This window comes from Nannospalax galili, unplaced genomic scaffold (genome assembly GCF_000622305.1).
Source record: "Nannospalax galili isolate Female #2095 unplaced genomic scaffold, S.galili_v1.0 scaffold113, whole genome shotgun sequence".
Taxonomy (NCBI): Eukaryota; Metazoa; Chordata; class Mammalia; order Rodentia; family Spalacidae; genus Nannospalax; species Nannospalax galili.
The window spans coordinates 7,105,304-7,118,847 of NW_008335444.1; the positions used below are offsets into that span (position 1 = coordinate 7,105,304).

The 13,544-nt window shown below is 40.9% G+C and overlaps 1 protein-coding gene across 2 annotated transcripts in view; it reads left to right on the forward strand.

The window, feature by feature from the left end:
- The window catches only part of Zc3h11a (zinc finger CCCH-type containing 11A), a 26,724-nt gene extending 18,356 nt beyond the window's left edge, over positions 1 to 8,368 (forward strand). For both annotated transcript variants that reach the window (XM_029562189.1, XM_029562190.1), the window contains 6 exons: positions 283 to 786; positions 1,062 to 1,141; positions 3,028 to 3,355; positions 5,324 to 5,490; positions 6,740 to 6,807; positions 7,189 to 8,368. In XM_029562189.1, the coding sequence (XP_029418049.1) occupies positions 283 to 786; positions 1,062 to 1,141; positions 3,028 to 3,355; positions 5,324 to 5,490; positions 6,740 to 6,807; positions 7,189 to 7,447 (1,406 nt within the window). In that variant the 3' untranslated portion in view covers positions 7,448 to 8,368. The remainder of the gene's footprint in view (positions 1 to 282; positions 787 to 1,061; positions 1,142 to 3,027; positions 3,356 to 5,323; positions 5,491 to 6,739; positions 6,808 to 7,188) is intronic.
- Positions 8,369 to 13,544: the final 5,176 nt, after the last annotated feature.

Sequence of the window (13,544 nt, forward strand, 5' to 3'; positions counted from 1 at the left end):
TGGAGGGGGGGGGGGGGTTTATTGCTATTTTTACTGATAAGGTTTATAATGATGTAGATTTCTCCACTAGTAAATGGTTTTCAGATTCCTCAATAATAAGCTGGATAAAAATAGAAGTCAGCAGTTGTCTCAGTTTTTCTTGAGGGCCACTGAGTATTCTGTAATTGAGAGTGAAATTAATGCTCTACATTAGGCAAGTCATACTTCTTTATCAGACTGTTTTAATCTAGGAGTAGAGACCATAAGTCCTTAAGATAGTATTGCATGTTCTTTCTCCAACAGAGAGAGTTAGTAAAACTGGTGAGATCCACGTGAAGACACTGGAAGAAATTCTTCTTGAAAGAGCCAGTCAGAAACGTGGAGAATTACAAACCAAACTCAAGACAGAAGAACCTTCAAGAGCTGATGATTCTACATCGGGAGCAAAAAGCTCTTCCACTGTGCGGATCAAAACCTTCTCAGAAGTCCTGGCTGAAAAAAAGCATCGACAGCAGGAAATTGAGAAACAAAAATCCAAAAAGGATGCAAGTTGTATCAAGCTAAAGACAGATACTGAAAGTAAAAAGACAGTGGTTTTGCCACCTGTAGTTGTCAGCAAAGGACAGTCAGAGGAGTCTGCAGGAAGAGCAAGGTCAATGCAGGAGGTGCATATTAAAACCCTGGAGGAGATTAAACTGGAGAAGGCCCTGAGGGTGCAGCAAAGCTCTGAGAGCAGCTCCAGCCCCCGGCCTCAACCTGAAGCCCCCCTAGGGGCAAAGAGGCTGCTCCGAATCTCCAAAAAACCAGGTCTGTAGTATCTCTTTGCCAAATAATATTCCAAAGGACAGGATAATGTGCCACAGAATCTTCAAGGGAGTTCTTTGAAAACTTCTCAGTAAATTTTGCAGCCTAGATTCAGCAGAATAAGCTGTAGCTTATTATGTATTATTATGTAGCTCTTTGATATGTTAATACGGGTTTTGAGAGTTTACGGAACCATTCTCATCAAGAGAGGTTTTATTTAGCCTCATTTCTCTGGTTGCAGCCTGAATAAAGTAATGATGTTTTTAATGTAAATATAGGTATGAAAGAAGAGAAAAAACTGGAGGATGGCAATGAAGTTGCTTCTCAGAGCAATGTGACTAGGACAGAGGCTAATGAGGTAAGCGTATGTGAAGTTACTGTTCATGGCAAATTAAGACTAGGTGAATGATAATGTGCTTTTTAGTTTTAGCTTATAGTAAATTTCAGTCAAAAATTTCACCAGTACATTAGGTAAATATTCTTTGTGGTTCTAATTTGTTTGTTTTGGTAATTGTTTGGGGGATAGAGTTTCTCACTATGTAAACCCAGTATGTCCTTAAAATTGAAGCTGCCTGGCTTGGCCTTCCTGAGTGCTAGATTACAAGCCCAGAACTGTGATTATAATTTCCTATGGAAGTTTCTTATGGTTCTTTTTATGTCAGTTTTCTTTGTCCTCAGAGTTATTTTAATTGGCCATTAATGTTTTGCTAGACAACATAAAACATGTAAAACTTTTCTTTTTGTGTGGGGGGGTGGTTTGTTTGTTTGAGCTATAGCCTCATATAGCTCAGGCTAGCCTTGAATTAGCTATGAGCCAAGGCCCTTGAATTCTTTTTTTTAATATTTTATTTGTTATTTTTATTTTACGTGTAGTCATGTATTGCCTGCATGTAGGTAAGTGCACCCGTGTTGTGCAATGCCCGCAGAGGTCAGAAGAGGCTGTCGGATCCCCTGGGACTGGAGTTACAGACAGTTGTTAGCTGTCATGTAGGTGCTGGGATTCGAACCCAGGTCTTCTGCAAGAACAATCAGTGTTCTTAACTGCTGAGCCATCTCTCCAGCCCGGGCCCCTGAATTCTTGATCCTCCTGCCTCCACCTCCAAAGTGCTGGGATTACAGGTATACACCATCACATCCAACTAGACTTTTTTTCTTTTTTTAAAAAATATTTTATTATTTTATTTTATGAGTATGCGTGTAATGCCTATATGTAGGTAAGTGCACCCATGTTGTGCAATGCCCGGCAGAGGACAGAAGAGGCTGTCAGAGCCCCTGGAACTGGAGTTATGGACAGTTTTTAGCTGCCATGTGGGTGCTGGGATTCAAACCCAGGTCTTCTGCAAGAACAGTCAGTGTTCTTAATTATTGAGCCATCTCTCCAGCCCCAACTAGACTTTCTTTAAAAAAGAATGAATAACCCAGGCATGGTGATAGAGGCCTATAATCTCAACACTTGGAAGGCTGAGGCAGGAAGATTTTGAATTGAGGCTAGCCTGAACTATGCAGATCTTCTCTCAACCAAAACAACAAACCCTGTTACATATTTTTTTCTTCATGAATCTCCTTTAAGCCTTTTGTGTCTGTATGTGAACTTAACATTTACCTCAGGTTGAGAGCTATGAAGTATACCATTTTGCAGCCTGCCTTAAGCTTTGCATTTTCAGTAATTCCTTAAGCTGTTTTACTGACTACATAATCTAATTTGTGCCTATGTAATCTCTTTCTGGATATTTAGATTTTATCTTACTCAGTTATAAACAAAACAATACCTTTGCTTAATCTTCATGTATAAGGCCTGGTCTGGTGGTGCACACCTTTAATCCCAGCATTTGGGAGACAGAAGTAAGCAGATCTCCGTGAGTTTGAGGCCAAGTTCCAGGCCAGCCAGAACTACACAGTGAGTTTGAGGCCAAGTTCAGGCCAGCCAGAACTACATAGTGAGACCCTGTCTCAAAAAGGCAAAACAAACAACAACAAATCTTCATGTATTAGGTGTCTGATTATTTAATAGTCATTAGTGTTTAACTTAGGGTCATGGTGATATAGCCTATAGAATCTGGGCTTTTCTGTTTTCATACATGTTTGGTTCTAATCTTTCATATTTATCAGCATGTCCTCTGTTTAATATCATAGTGAGCTTTCTCTCGGTCGGGTTCTAAATCATACTGTGCTAGCCTATTTATAAAGTTATAAATGAAAATCAAGTTACTAGAGAAAGACTAATTCTGTCATTTTTTTCCACAGACTTCAGATGAGACTACAGGGGATATCACTAAAGTTCCAGTCAAGAGATGTGACACCCCAAGAGAGAAGCACATGCAGAAACAGCAGGAGAAAGAGGCCTCACAGAAAGAGAAATCAGTCTTGACACCTCTCCGGGGAGAAGGAGCCTCTTACTATACTCAAGTAGTGGAAAAACCAGTGCTCACTGCTGTATCAGGCATCACACGGCACCTGACCAAGCAGCTTCCCACAAAGTCATCCCAGAAAGGGGAGGTAGAAACCTCTGGAATTGGGGACTCAATATTGAATGTGAAATGTGCAGCACAGACTTTGGAAAAAAAGAGTAAAGGCAAGTGATTTGTATAGTGTGTCTTCCTTTAAGGTATCAAAACACCAAGTTTCAGTTACAAGAGTTGAGTTGTGGTCACACAGATAGGTAATAATATTTTTTTGATAGTGTTCTGCAAAGTTGAACACAAAGCCCTAAGATCAGTCCCCAAGACCATGTAAAGCCAGGTATGGTAGTTCACTTCTGTAATCCCAGCGCAATCTGTATTAACCAAGAGGGACAGAACCAATAAAATGAAAGTACACACACACACACGCACACACACACACACACGCACACAGAGGTTTTTTTTAAGGGGTATTTATTGGGGCTGGAGAGATCTCTCAGTGCACTGGTTGCTCTTGCAGAGGACCTAGGTTTGGTTCCTAGCACCCACGTGCTGGCTAACAGTGGTCCATAAGTCCAGTTCCAGGGGTTCCCACACCCTCTCTGGCCTCCGTGGGCATTCATGCACAAGGTCTACTTGGATGCAAGCAAAGCACTTATACACATAAAATAAAAATAAATAGCCAGGTGTGGTGGCGCACGCCTGTAATCCCAGCACTCAGGAGGCAGAGACAGTCAGATCTCTGTGAGTTCAAGGCCATCCTGGTCTACATAGTGAGTTCCAGGCCAGCTGGGGCTATAGAGAGACCCTCTTTTAAAGAGACCAAAAAATAATTAAATAAAATTTTAAAGGGGATGGTCTTATTAGATTGGCTTACACAGTACAGTCTGGCTTGTCCAACAATGGCTGTCTCATACTGGAAAGGCTGAGAACCAAGGCTGGGTACTTCAGCAGTTCTACTCTTTTGTAATTTGTAAATCAGTTAATCATATGATGAGGTGTTAACTTTGTTTTTTGACAACTTGAGCCCTATGGCTTCTGAAGAGAAAATTCTCTTTCAGGACACAGAAATTTTTAGTTTATGTGCATCAGGAGGTGGGTAATTTAATAACTGAGCTGCTGTTTTTTTTTTTTTTTTTTTTTTTTTTTTTTTACTTTTTCCAGAGTTGCTAGAGGCAAAGAGCCAGCATCATTATTTTATTTACTTTTCCACAAATGTCCAAAAGTTTTTGGGTTTTTTGTCTTTTTGAGACAGGGTCTCCTGTAGCCCCAGCTGGCCTGGAACTCACTATGTAGACCAGGCTGGCCTTGAACTCACAGAGATCCTCCTGGCTCTGCCTCTTGAGTACTGGGATTAAAGGTGTGTGCTACCACGCCCAACTCCCAAAAGTTTCATACACAAGATCATATACAAGATTACTTACTTGCTCCTCATAAGAGTTGAATCAGGAAGTGGAGACAGGAAGATCAGAAGTTCAAGGTCATCTTCTGTTTCATAGGGAATTAGAAGATGGCATGGGGTATGAGACCCTGTCTCAAAAAAAGAAAACTAGGGGAAAATGGACAATCTTTTTTAAAAAGAAAAACAAACCTGGTGTGGTGATGCATGCCTTTGATCCCAGCACTCACGAGGCAGAGCCAGGTGGATCTCTGTGAGTTCAAGGCCAGCCTGGTCTACATAATGAGGTCCAGACCAGCTGGGGCTGCAGGGAGACCCTGTCTCAAAAAAATAAAAGAGGAAAAGAAAAACAGATATAAATAAAAGCTTTATCCAGAACTTCTGTTCATCTTTCCTCTGTTTTTTTTGTTTTTTTTTTTTTTAAACAGGTTTTCTATTTAGCCCAGCTGGGCTTGAACTTTCAATCCTGCCTAGTCTTCCAGGTGCTGGGATTACAAGTGTTTACAACCACACTCAGATTTTCCTCTAGTTTTGCAAAAGAAAAACATGAGGGAATACAAAAGTAACACTGAAGAGCCAGTGTAGTTTAGTGTGTCCATCATAACTATGTATGTAGTGAATCATTCTCATTCGAACATTTGCTTTTTTTCTGTATTTCTAATACCAGAGGCTTGTATCTTATTCTGAGTTACAGGAGAGAGATTATTGTACATTTTAATCAGATATGTTCTGTCTGTTACAGCTAAGCCCAGAGTAAATGTGAAGCCATCTGTGGTCAAGGTTATTTCATCTCCCAAATTGGCTCCAAAACGCAAGGCAGTAGAGATGCACCCTGCTGTCATCGCAGCTGTGAAGCCACTCGGCTCCAGCAGTGTCCTGCAGGAAAGCCCAGCCAAGAAAGCAGCTGTGGTAAGAAGCAGTCTCTTCAGTGGTACTTAATTCTGTGTGGCAGGAAAATTTCTGTCTGTTTCTCTGACTGTATCTGCATATAATACTTTATGAGATTTTCTGAGCATTTTGGTTCTTTTAGGCTGTCACTCTGTTTTACGTTTATAGTTGAATATTTGTGAAGTAGCTGGACAGCAGTTTGTAAAGCTGATTTGGGGGCGGGGTGGCAATGTATTTTGCTACTATATACTAAGCTTTTGTTTGGATTATTGATTCTTGGGTTCCAGATTTAAAGAATGGTATGGGATGAGGATATAGCTCAGTGGTAGAGTGCTTACCTAACATGTGATCTCTAGCACTGCCAAAACAGAAACTAAACCAATAACCATGATTCTAAGAAGGCAGCAAATGAAAATATGCTTAAGTAAAAAAGCCTGATGCAAGCTAGGAAAATGGCTCAGTGAGTAAGAGCACTTGTTGCATAAGCATGAGGACCTGCGTTGAATCCCCAGCACCCATATAAAAAAGCCTCCCAGACAGTAACCCAGCATAGAACTGGGAAAATGAACAGCAGACCCCAATCTTATCTAAAGGAATATTGGCAGCTGATTGTTGCTAGGTGAGGAACAGCTGACCTTCCTAAAACAAGGAACTCTAGATAGGCTGACTAGATTCAGCAGATGGACAAGCACTGGGGAATGGATGGGGGCGCCAACAATACAGTGGACAGTAACAGGAATGACAGACAGATGACAGGAGTATATGGGCGGGGGGGGGGGGCCGCTATGGAGGGTGCCGTTTGGGATGTGGGTATGTAGATAAGATTGTTTGGGATGTTCTGTATGAAATACACACACAAAGAAAAATCAACAAATAAAAAAAATGAGTTATATAGTTGAAAAAAAATTTTTTAATTTGAAAAATCTTAAAAAAATAAAAATTTTAAGTTAAAAAAAAAGCCAGGTGTGACCGCATGCATGCCTATAATCCCAACATTAGGGGTAGAGCATTATCTGGTAGCTCCCAGGTAGGTCCTGGGAGCTCACTGGCCAGCTGGCCCAGCCTAGCTTTAACAGCAAGCTTGAGGTTCGGTAGGAAACCCTGTCTTTTTAAAGGGAGTAAGGCAGAGAGCAATAGAAGACACCAAACATTCTTCTCTGGCTTCCACATACATGCACATGGGTACATACAGCTGCACACATATACAATATACACCACAAGAAAAAAAGCCTTACTCCTGTTAATTTACCTTATTCTTAACCTTTTGCAGGCTGTTGTTCCACTCCTGTCTGAAGACAAATCCGTCACCGTGTCTGAGACAGAAAAACCTAAAGACAGGTAATACCCTCTTAACCAAACTCCAGACCACTATTACTGGTTTTGTCATCTAGAGAATAACACCTATAAATAAGTGAACATTTACAGGTTAGGCACAGCTAAGTAAATTTGCTGAACTTTACACGAAGGACAAAAAAGCATAAAATTCAGAATGTGTGCTCTCCTTCAGAGCTACTATTGATATTTTACTATTTGATATTTTATTATTTAAAAGTTACTTAAAATACCTGGCTAAACTTGGTTCCAAATTAGTGAAGTGTCCTTTCACATGTTTCTCCTCAGAAAGTTTTTGTTAACTGTGTTCTTGGGACTGGGTAGCACAGCATCTATGGAGGAAGGGCACAGCGAAGTCTAATAGTTTTTCTTATTTCTCACCTACAGTTTTGTGCTGCCTTCGACCCAGTCTTCTTCGGAGCCCTCACCCCCAGAAGTATCTGGCCCTTCCTCATCCCACGTGGTTGCAAAACCTCGCCGACTGAGCTCTGCCTCAACAGGAAAGCCTCCACTCTCTGTGGAAGATGATTTTGAGAAATTAATCTGGGAAATTTCAGGAGGGAAATTAGAAGCAGAGATCGACCTGGATCCCGGGAAAGATGAGGATGACCTTCTGCTTGAGCTGTCAGAAATGATCGATAGCTGAAGGTGATTGTGAGAGCACTTAAAACAACTCATCAAAAAACTGGACTTAGATTCATCTATTTTAACTTTTACCTGAGGTGATCATTTCTTTAGTGTTGAATTTGCCTGAAATCAAAAGTATACCTCTGAAGTACCTGTATATGTCCTGGATTCTCTTGGGGTCAGGTCTTTTAAGTCCCTTGATAACCATTTTGTGTATTTGATGCCATTGTTTAGCATCTTTAAGAAGAAAGTTCTGTAATACCCTTCTCTCCACAAAAATGAGACTGAGCGATCCAGATAAACAGGGTGCAAGAGAACTCAGTGACTCCTTGAGGTGTTTGTCAGTTTGGGCTGTTTTCCTCTTTGCTGTATTCTTTTATGTATTGTCTTAATGTGCTTAATATTATCAGAGTTTAAAATGAAGACAGCTGCTACCATTGTGGACCAAATTTCATGCTACCACTAAACAAAACCCCACTCAGTCTGTGTTAAATTGTATGTCTTTTTAAAGCTATTTGGAGACTCATCTAAGCTTTAAAGAGGGCAGAGCAGCTCAAGAAACATGAGATATGGTTGTAACTCCTTGGACCTAATCTCGATGCTTTAGCTGCTCTGTAAGCCTCTCAAGAGCAATAGCTAATTTATTATTACTGTAATTTTTTAAAGGCTTTAAAGTGCCTCAGGGGTCCCCTGAAACTAATTTTCTACTTCTGGGATTCCCTGGATTCTTTATAAGAGATGGTGATATGACTAGGGAAATTCTTTTTTAGTGTGAAAATTGTCCCTTTTCTTCAATTGTCCGTTTTCTGCCCTCTTCTTCTGGCATTGAATTATCACAGAGACAAAATTTGGTTAATTTTTTATTTCTAGCTCTCCCAGCTTAGTATTTATTTGATGTCCCTTAACCATGGAGGAAGAAAAAAAAAAAAAAAAAAAAAAAGACCCCTCCAGGCTGCCAGTATTTACCTACAGACTGCAGCAGTACACTGAATTGTACCATAGCAAGGGTGCCGAAATGCTCTGGGGGTGTATTGTATACCTTCCAGTTTTCATTTCTGAATTGAGTTTTCTTTTCTTGATGTTGGTCTCCCTCATATCACCTCAAGGTTTAGACTTGTGAAGGAACAAGTATGATGAGGATGATAGTCTTGGAATGAGACATGCTGTACATAATTGGAAGGAGGAGGAAAGAAGGACTTGCTCATTGTGACATTTGCTGTAGGTGGCCAGTTTGTTTCTCATAGGGAAATCCTGAACCACCTGTCATGTTGGCTCCTAAGGAACTGCTGTTGTAAGCGGCTCATCAAGAGTTGAACTTCATGTAGCCTTGTTGGGAATGTGGAAAAGGAAGAAAGCCACAGGACTGCCTATTCAGTCTTGGGAAGATCTGGATGATTCTGCACATGCAAAAATGACTTGAAGTTTATGTATAGACACTCTACAATCCATCTTCAGCTGACTGAATGTTGTATGATAGCCCTTCTCCAAAGCAGGGGTGAAATGTTCTGGTTTCACCACACATTTTATAAACTCATTTTCTTTTTGGAATTGGCCTATAGATTGCAGGTCCCTTTTGTATATAACCTTTATTCTTTTGCTTTAAAAAAAAAAAAATTGTTCCTATTTAAAGCCCTGTATTAGTCAATGATTCATGTTCAGCATTATTTGAACCATTTGCCATTACAGAAAGAGAAATACTTATTTGTGTTTTAAATAAAACTGGTATAGGAAATACTTAGTTCTTACCATTATGACTCAAGTGATGCCATTTTTTTTTTTTAAGTAGGACAGGTTTAAAAATGATCTTAAACCGGATGTGGTGGCACATGCCTTTAATCCTAGCACTCAGGAGGCAGAGGCAGGCGGATATCTGAGTTCAAGGCCAGCCTAGTCTACATAGTGAGTTCCAGGACAGCTGGGGCTACAGGGAGACCCTGTCTCGAAAAGACCCCCACCCCACCCCCCAAAAAGTGATCTTAATAGTCAGTGATTTAGAATTTTCAAGCATGAAGGTAGGGCATGGGAGCTGGTGAGATGGCTCAATGGGTAAAGGCACTTGCCATACAAGCTTGGCAACCTGAGTTTGATCCCTGGAATCCACATAAAGGTGGAAGGAGAGAACCAACTTAACAAAGTTGTCTAACTTCCACACATTTTGCCATGCCATATGCACTCTATAAACAACAAAAATTAAAAATGTGCTGGGTGTGGTGGCACACGCCTTTAATCCCAGCACTTGGGAAGCAGAGGCAGATGGATCTCTGTGAGTTTGAGGCCAGTCTGGTCTACATAGTGAGTTCCAGGCCAGCTGGTGCTACAGGGAGACCCTGTTTCAAAAAGAAAAAAAAAAAATTAAAAATGTTAGGATCCATGAGATGACAAAATGTGTTTACTACCAAGTCTGATGACTGAGTTCAGTCCTCCCCTGCCTACCCACCTACCCATATGGTGGAGTGAAAAATTTGACTCCTGCAAGTTGTCTTCTGACCTCCACATGCATTATGGCATACATGCATCTACCTTTGTGGCCAGGCATGGTAGCTCACACCTTTAATCCCAGCACTCAGGAGGCAGAGGCAAGCAAGTCTCTAAATTTGAGGCTAACCTATTCTAGATAGCATACATGCATGTTCCACGCAGCCAGGGCTTCATAGTGAGACCCTGTCTCCAAAAAGAAAGAAAAGGGCTTGAACACAAAATATTTGATCTTTAACCATGTTCTTAACATTATATAATGAAATAAGAAAAAAAATTTTTCAGTGATTCAAGAACAGCAATCTAGGTTTTTTGATGTTTTTTTTTTTTTTTTTTTTTCGCGACAAAAAGGCTCTCTGTAGCCTCAGCTGGCCTGGAACTCACAATGTAGACCAGGCTGGCCTTGAATTCACAGATACCTGCCTGCCTCTGCCTTCCGAGTGCTGGGATTAAAGGCATGTGCCACCATGCCCAGCCATAATCTAGGTTTTATATATTTTTAAAGTTTTTAAGTTTCAGGGGCTTGAAAGATAGTTTTGGTTAAGAGCACTGGCAGCTCTTACAGAGGACCTGGATTTGGTTCCCAGCACCCACATGGCAGCTAACAACATAACTATAATTCCTGGGGATCTGACATCCTCTTCCGGCCTCTGTGGTATTGCAAGCATGAGTGCACTTACATGCAGGCAAAACACAAAAATAAATTTTAAGGAACAAAATTTAAGAGGTTTTACTGAATTACTAATATTAATTTATATTTGATTGGATTTAACTCCTGAGTGGCAGTTAGCAAAGACCAATGACTTAAAACTTGGCTTGCCTTTGCCACTGATTGTTTTTTTTTAATTTTATTATTTTTATTTTCTTTATGTGTATGCATGTATTGCCTGCCGTACAATGCTCAAGGAGGACAGAAGAGGCTGTCGGATCCCCTGGGACGAGTTACGGACAGTCGTTAGCTGCCATGTGGGTGCTGGGATTCGAACCCAGGTCTTCTGCAAGAACAACCATTGTTCTTAACTGTTGGGCCATCTCTGCAGCCCTTGTCACTGATTTTTAAAAATCTTGGACTTGTTTTCAATTAGGAGTGAAACAACAGTCTATTGAACTAAGTACTGTTTACAGTCAAGGTGCTGGAGAAGGACCTTAAAAGAAAGATATTGAATATGTGTGAGAGAGAGAACTAGATGGAGCGGGAAAATATTCAAATGGACAAGAAAATCGAGGTGAAGGACAAGGATACACAAGGAACCCTTACCTGGTAAGATAACTATGGTGAGAAGTCACTTGTCTGTGTTGGGAGCTGAAGGGGTGGTCACCTTTAGAAAAGCCACCAAATATGCTGACATGGATTAATGCAAAGAATTTCGGACTCCTACCTCTTGAAGAGGCACAGAATAGAAGTTTTTGAACTTAAACTAATTAAACACTACTAGTCGTTAGAGATAGATGGGCATAAAAGTCAAATTCCTGCTCTTGGGAATGAAGTACTTAGGAAGTAATTTTAACAGGAACAGGAGTGATCCAGGCCGATTGCTCATGCCTGTAATCGGGAGGCAAGGCAGGAAAATCAGGAGATCAAGGCCAGCATGGACTGTAAGACTGTTTCAAACAAAAACAGGAGTGGAGTAGGTGTACGTTTTAAGTGGATGATGGTACAGACAAAAGAATTTTGGAACTGGTCAAGGATGAGTTGGAGTTTTAGTAACTTTTTTTCTTTTTTATTACTTTGAAGCAGGAACTCGTGTTACCTTGAAACTCCTATGTGGCCATGGATGACCTTGACTTCTGATCTTACTGCCTCCACCTCTCAAGTGCTGGGATTGCATATGTGCATCACCATGCCTACTTTATGTAGTGCTAGGGACTGAACCCAGGGCTTCATATATGTTAAGCAAGCACTCCATCACCTGAAGTCACATCCCTAGCCCATCTTAAAAGGAGATGATTTAAGCTACAGAGTGCCAATCATGTACCTCCCTAATACCTGTCCCTCTCCAGCAGCCTGGTCTCTTGCCCTCTCCTTTTGTTAATGTTAATGCTGTCCCTCCTCCCTAAAAGCCTGTGACTTTCAGGCTTTCTCTTCCAAAACCCTCCTTTCCTCAAACAAGACTGATATATTTACCCTTTATTTTAAAGTTGTTTACCAGTACTTCCCTGGTATAGTACTGAGGATAGTTCGGAAATAGATAGAGTGCTTGCCTAGCATGCAGAAGGCCCTGGATTTAATCTTCAGCATTAGAGAAACATGGGGGTGGGGATAGAGGGGAAATAGAGGGGAAGAGAGCTCTTTGAGATAGTTCCTTGCCTTACTGTTTGTAGCTAATACGGGAGGCCTGGCATTCAGTTCTTGTGGAGAAATAGAGACCTCTCTGAGGTCTCATTACTATTTTGTTTATATGGGTTCTGGGGATGGAACCCAGGGCAAGTACTCTACTATCTCCAGCCCCTCTTGCCCTATAAGGACACTAAACAAATGGGTTTTAGGTACCACCAAGAAGATTGCATGAGATCTTAATTATCTCTTGAAAAGCCCTATCTCAAAGTTAAAAACAAAAGGCCTTAGTTCCAAATACAGTCACATTCTAATGTACTAGGGGGTGAAAGCTTCCAACAGTTGAGTAAGGGAAACACTATTCAGTCCTTAACAGAAGGAATAAAATACTTGCTGAATGAATGAAAAGTTCTTGACTTGCTTCAGAGGATGCTGGTCTTTGCTAGGGTACCTCCATCTCTTCCTAACCCCATTCTTTGTTATGCTTTCAATAAGTCATAGCTATTCAGCAAGTTGTGAGACTTCTAGGTGAAATGGAAGGAACAGCATCAGAACGGAGAAAGTTCTTAAATGAGAAGTGGCTGGGATGTTGATGTCTGTAATCCCAGTCCTGTGATCCCAGAATTTGGGAGGCAAAGGCAGAAGGATCAGGAGTTCAAGGTCCGCCTGGAGTACCAGGAATACATGAAACCCTTTGCCAATAAAATTAAAAGTAAATTAATAAAATGATATTTGGGAAGCCTAGAGCTGACTCTTTGCTCAGGAGTATCTTTTTGAGCCAGTACTTCCCAAGCCCATGTCACAAATATTCTCAAATTTATGTCACACATACCTTTGGAGTGTTTTGAGAACCTCAAATTCCAGAAGAATATTATGATTTGTTACAATTTTTGAAAAAGCAAACGAAGCCAGGCATGGTGGTGCACACGTTTAATCCCAGCACTCGGGAGGCAGAGGCAGGCGGATCTCTTGTGAGTTCAAGGCCAGCCTGGTCTACAGAGTGAGTTCCAGGCAGCTGGAGCTACAGGGAAACCCTGTCTCAATAAAAAGGAAACAGGCTTCACCATAGTGAAACTATTTCCACTTTTGAACATATTCACTAAATTGGTGACATATTCATTCATATATCAACAAATACAGTATAATAAAATGGCATTCCAGGACTGGTTGATGATACAACTCCATGGTTAAGGCCCACTCACTGCTCTTCAGAGGACCTGGGTTCAGTCCCCAGCACCCACATGGTGGCTCACAACTACTTGCATGCACATAGGTAACACTCAGGCAAACACACATATAAACTAAACAAAATTTTTTTTAATATATTGAGAATTTCGTACATGCATATAAGGTGTTTTGATCAAAT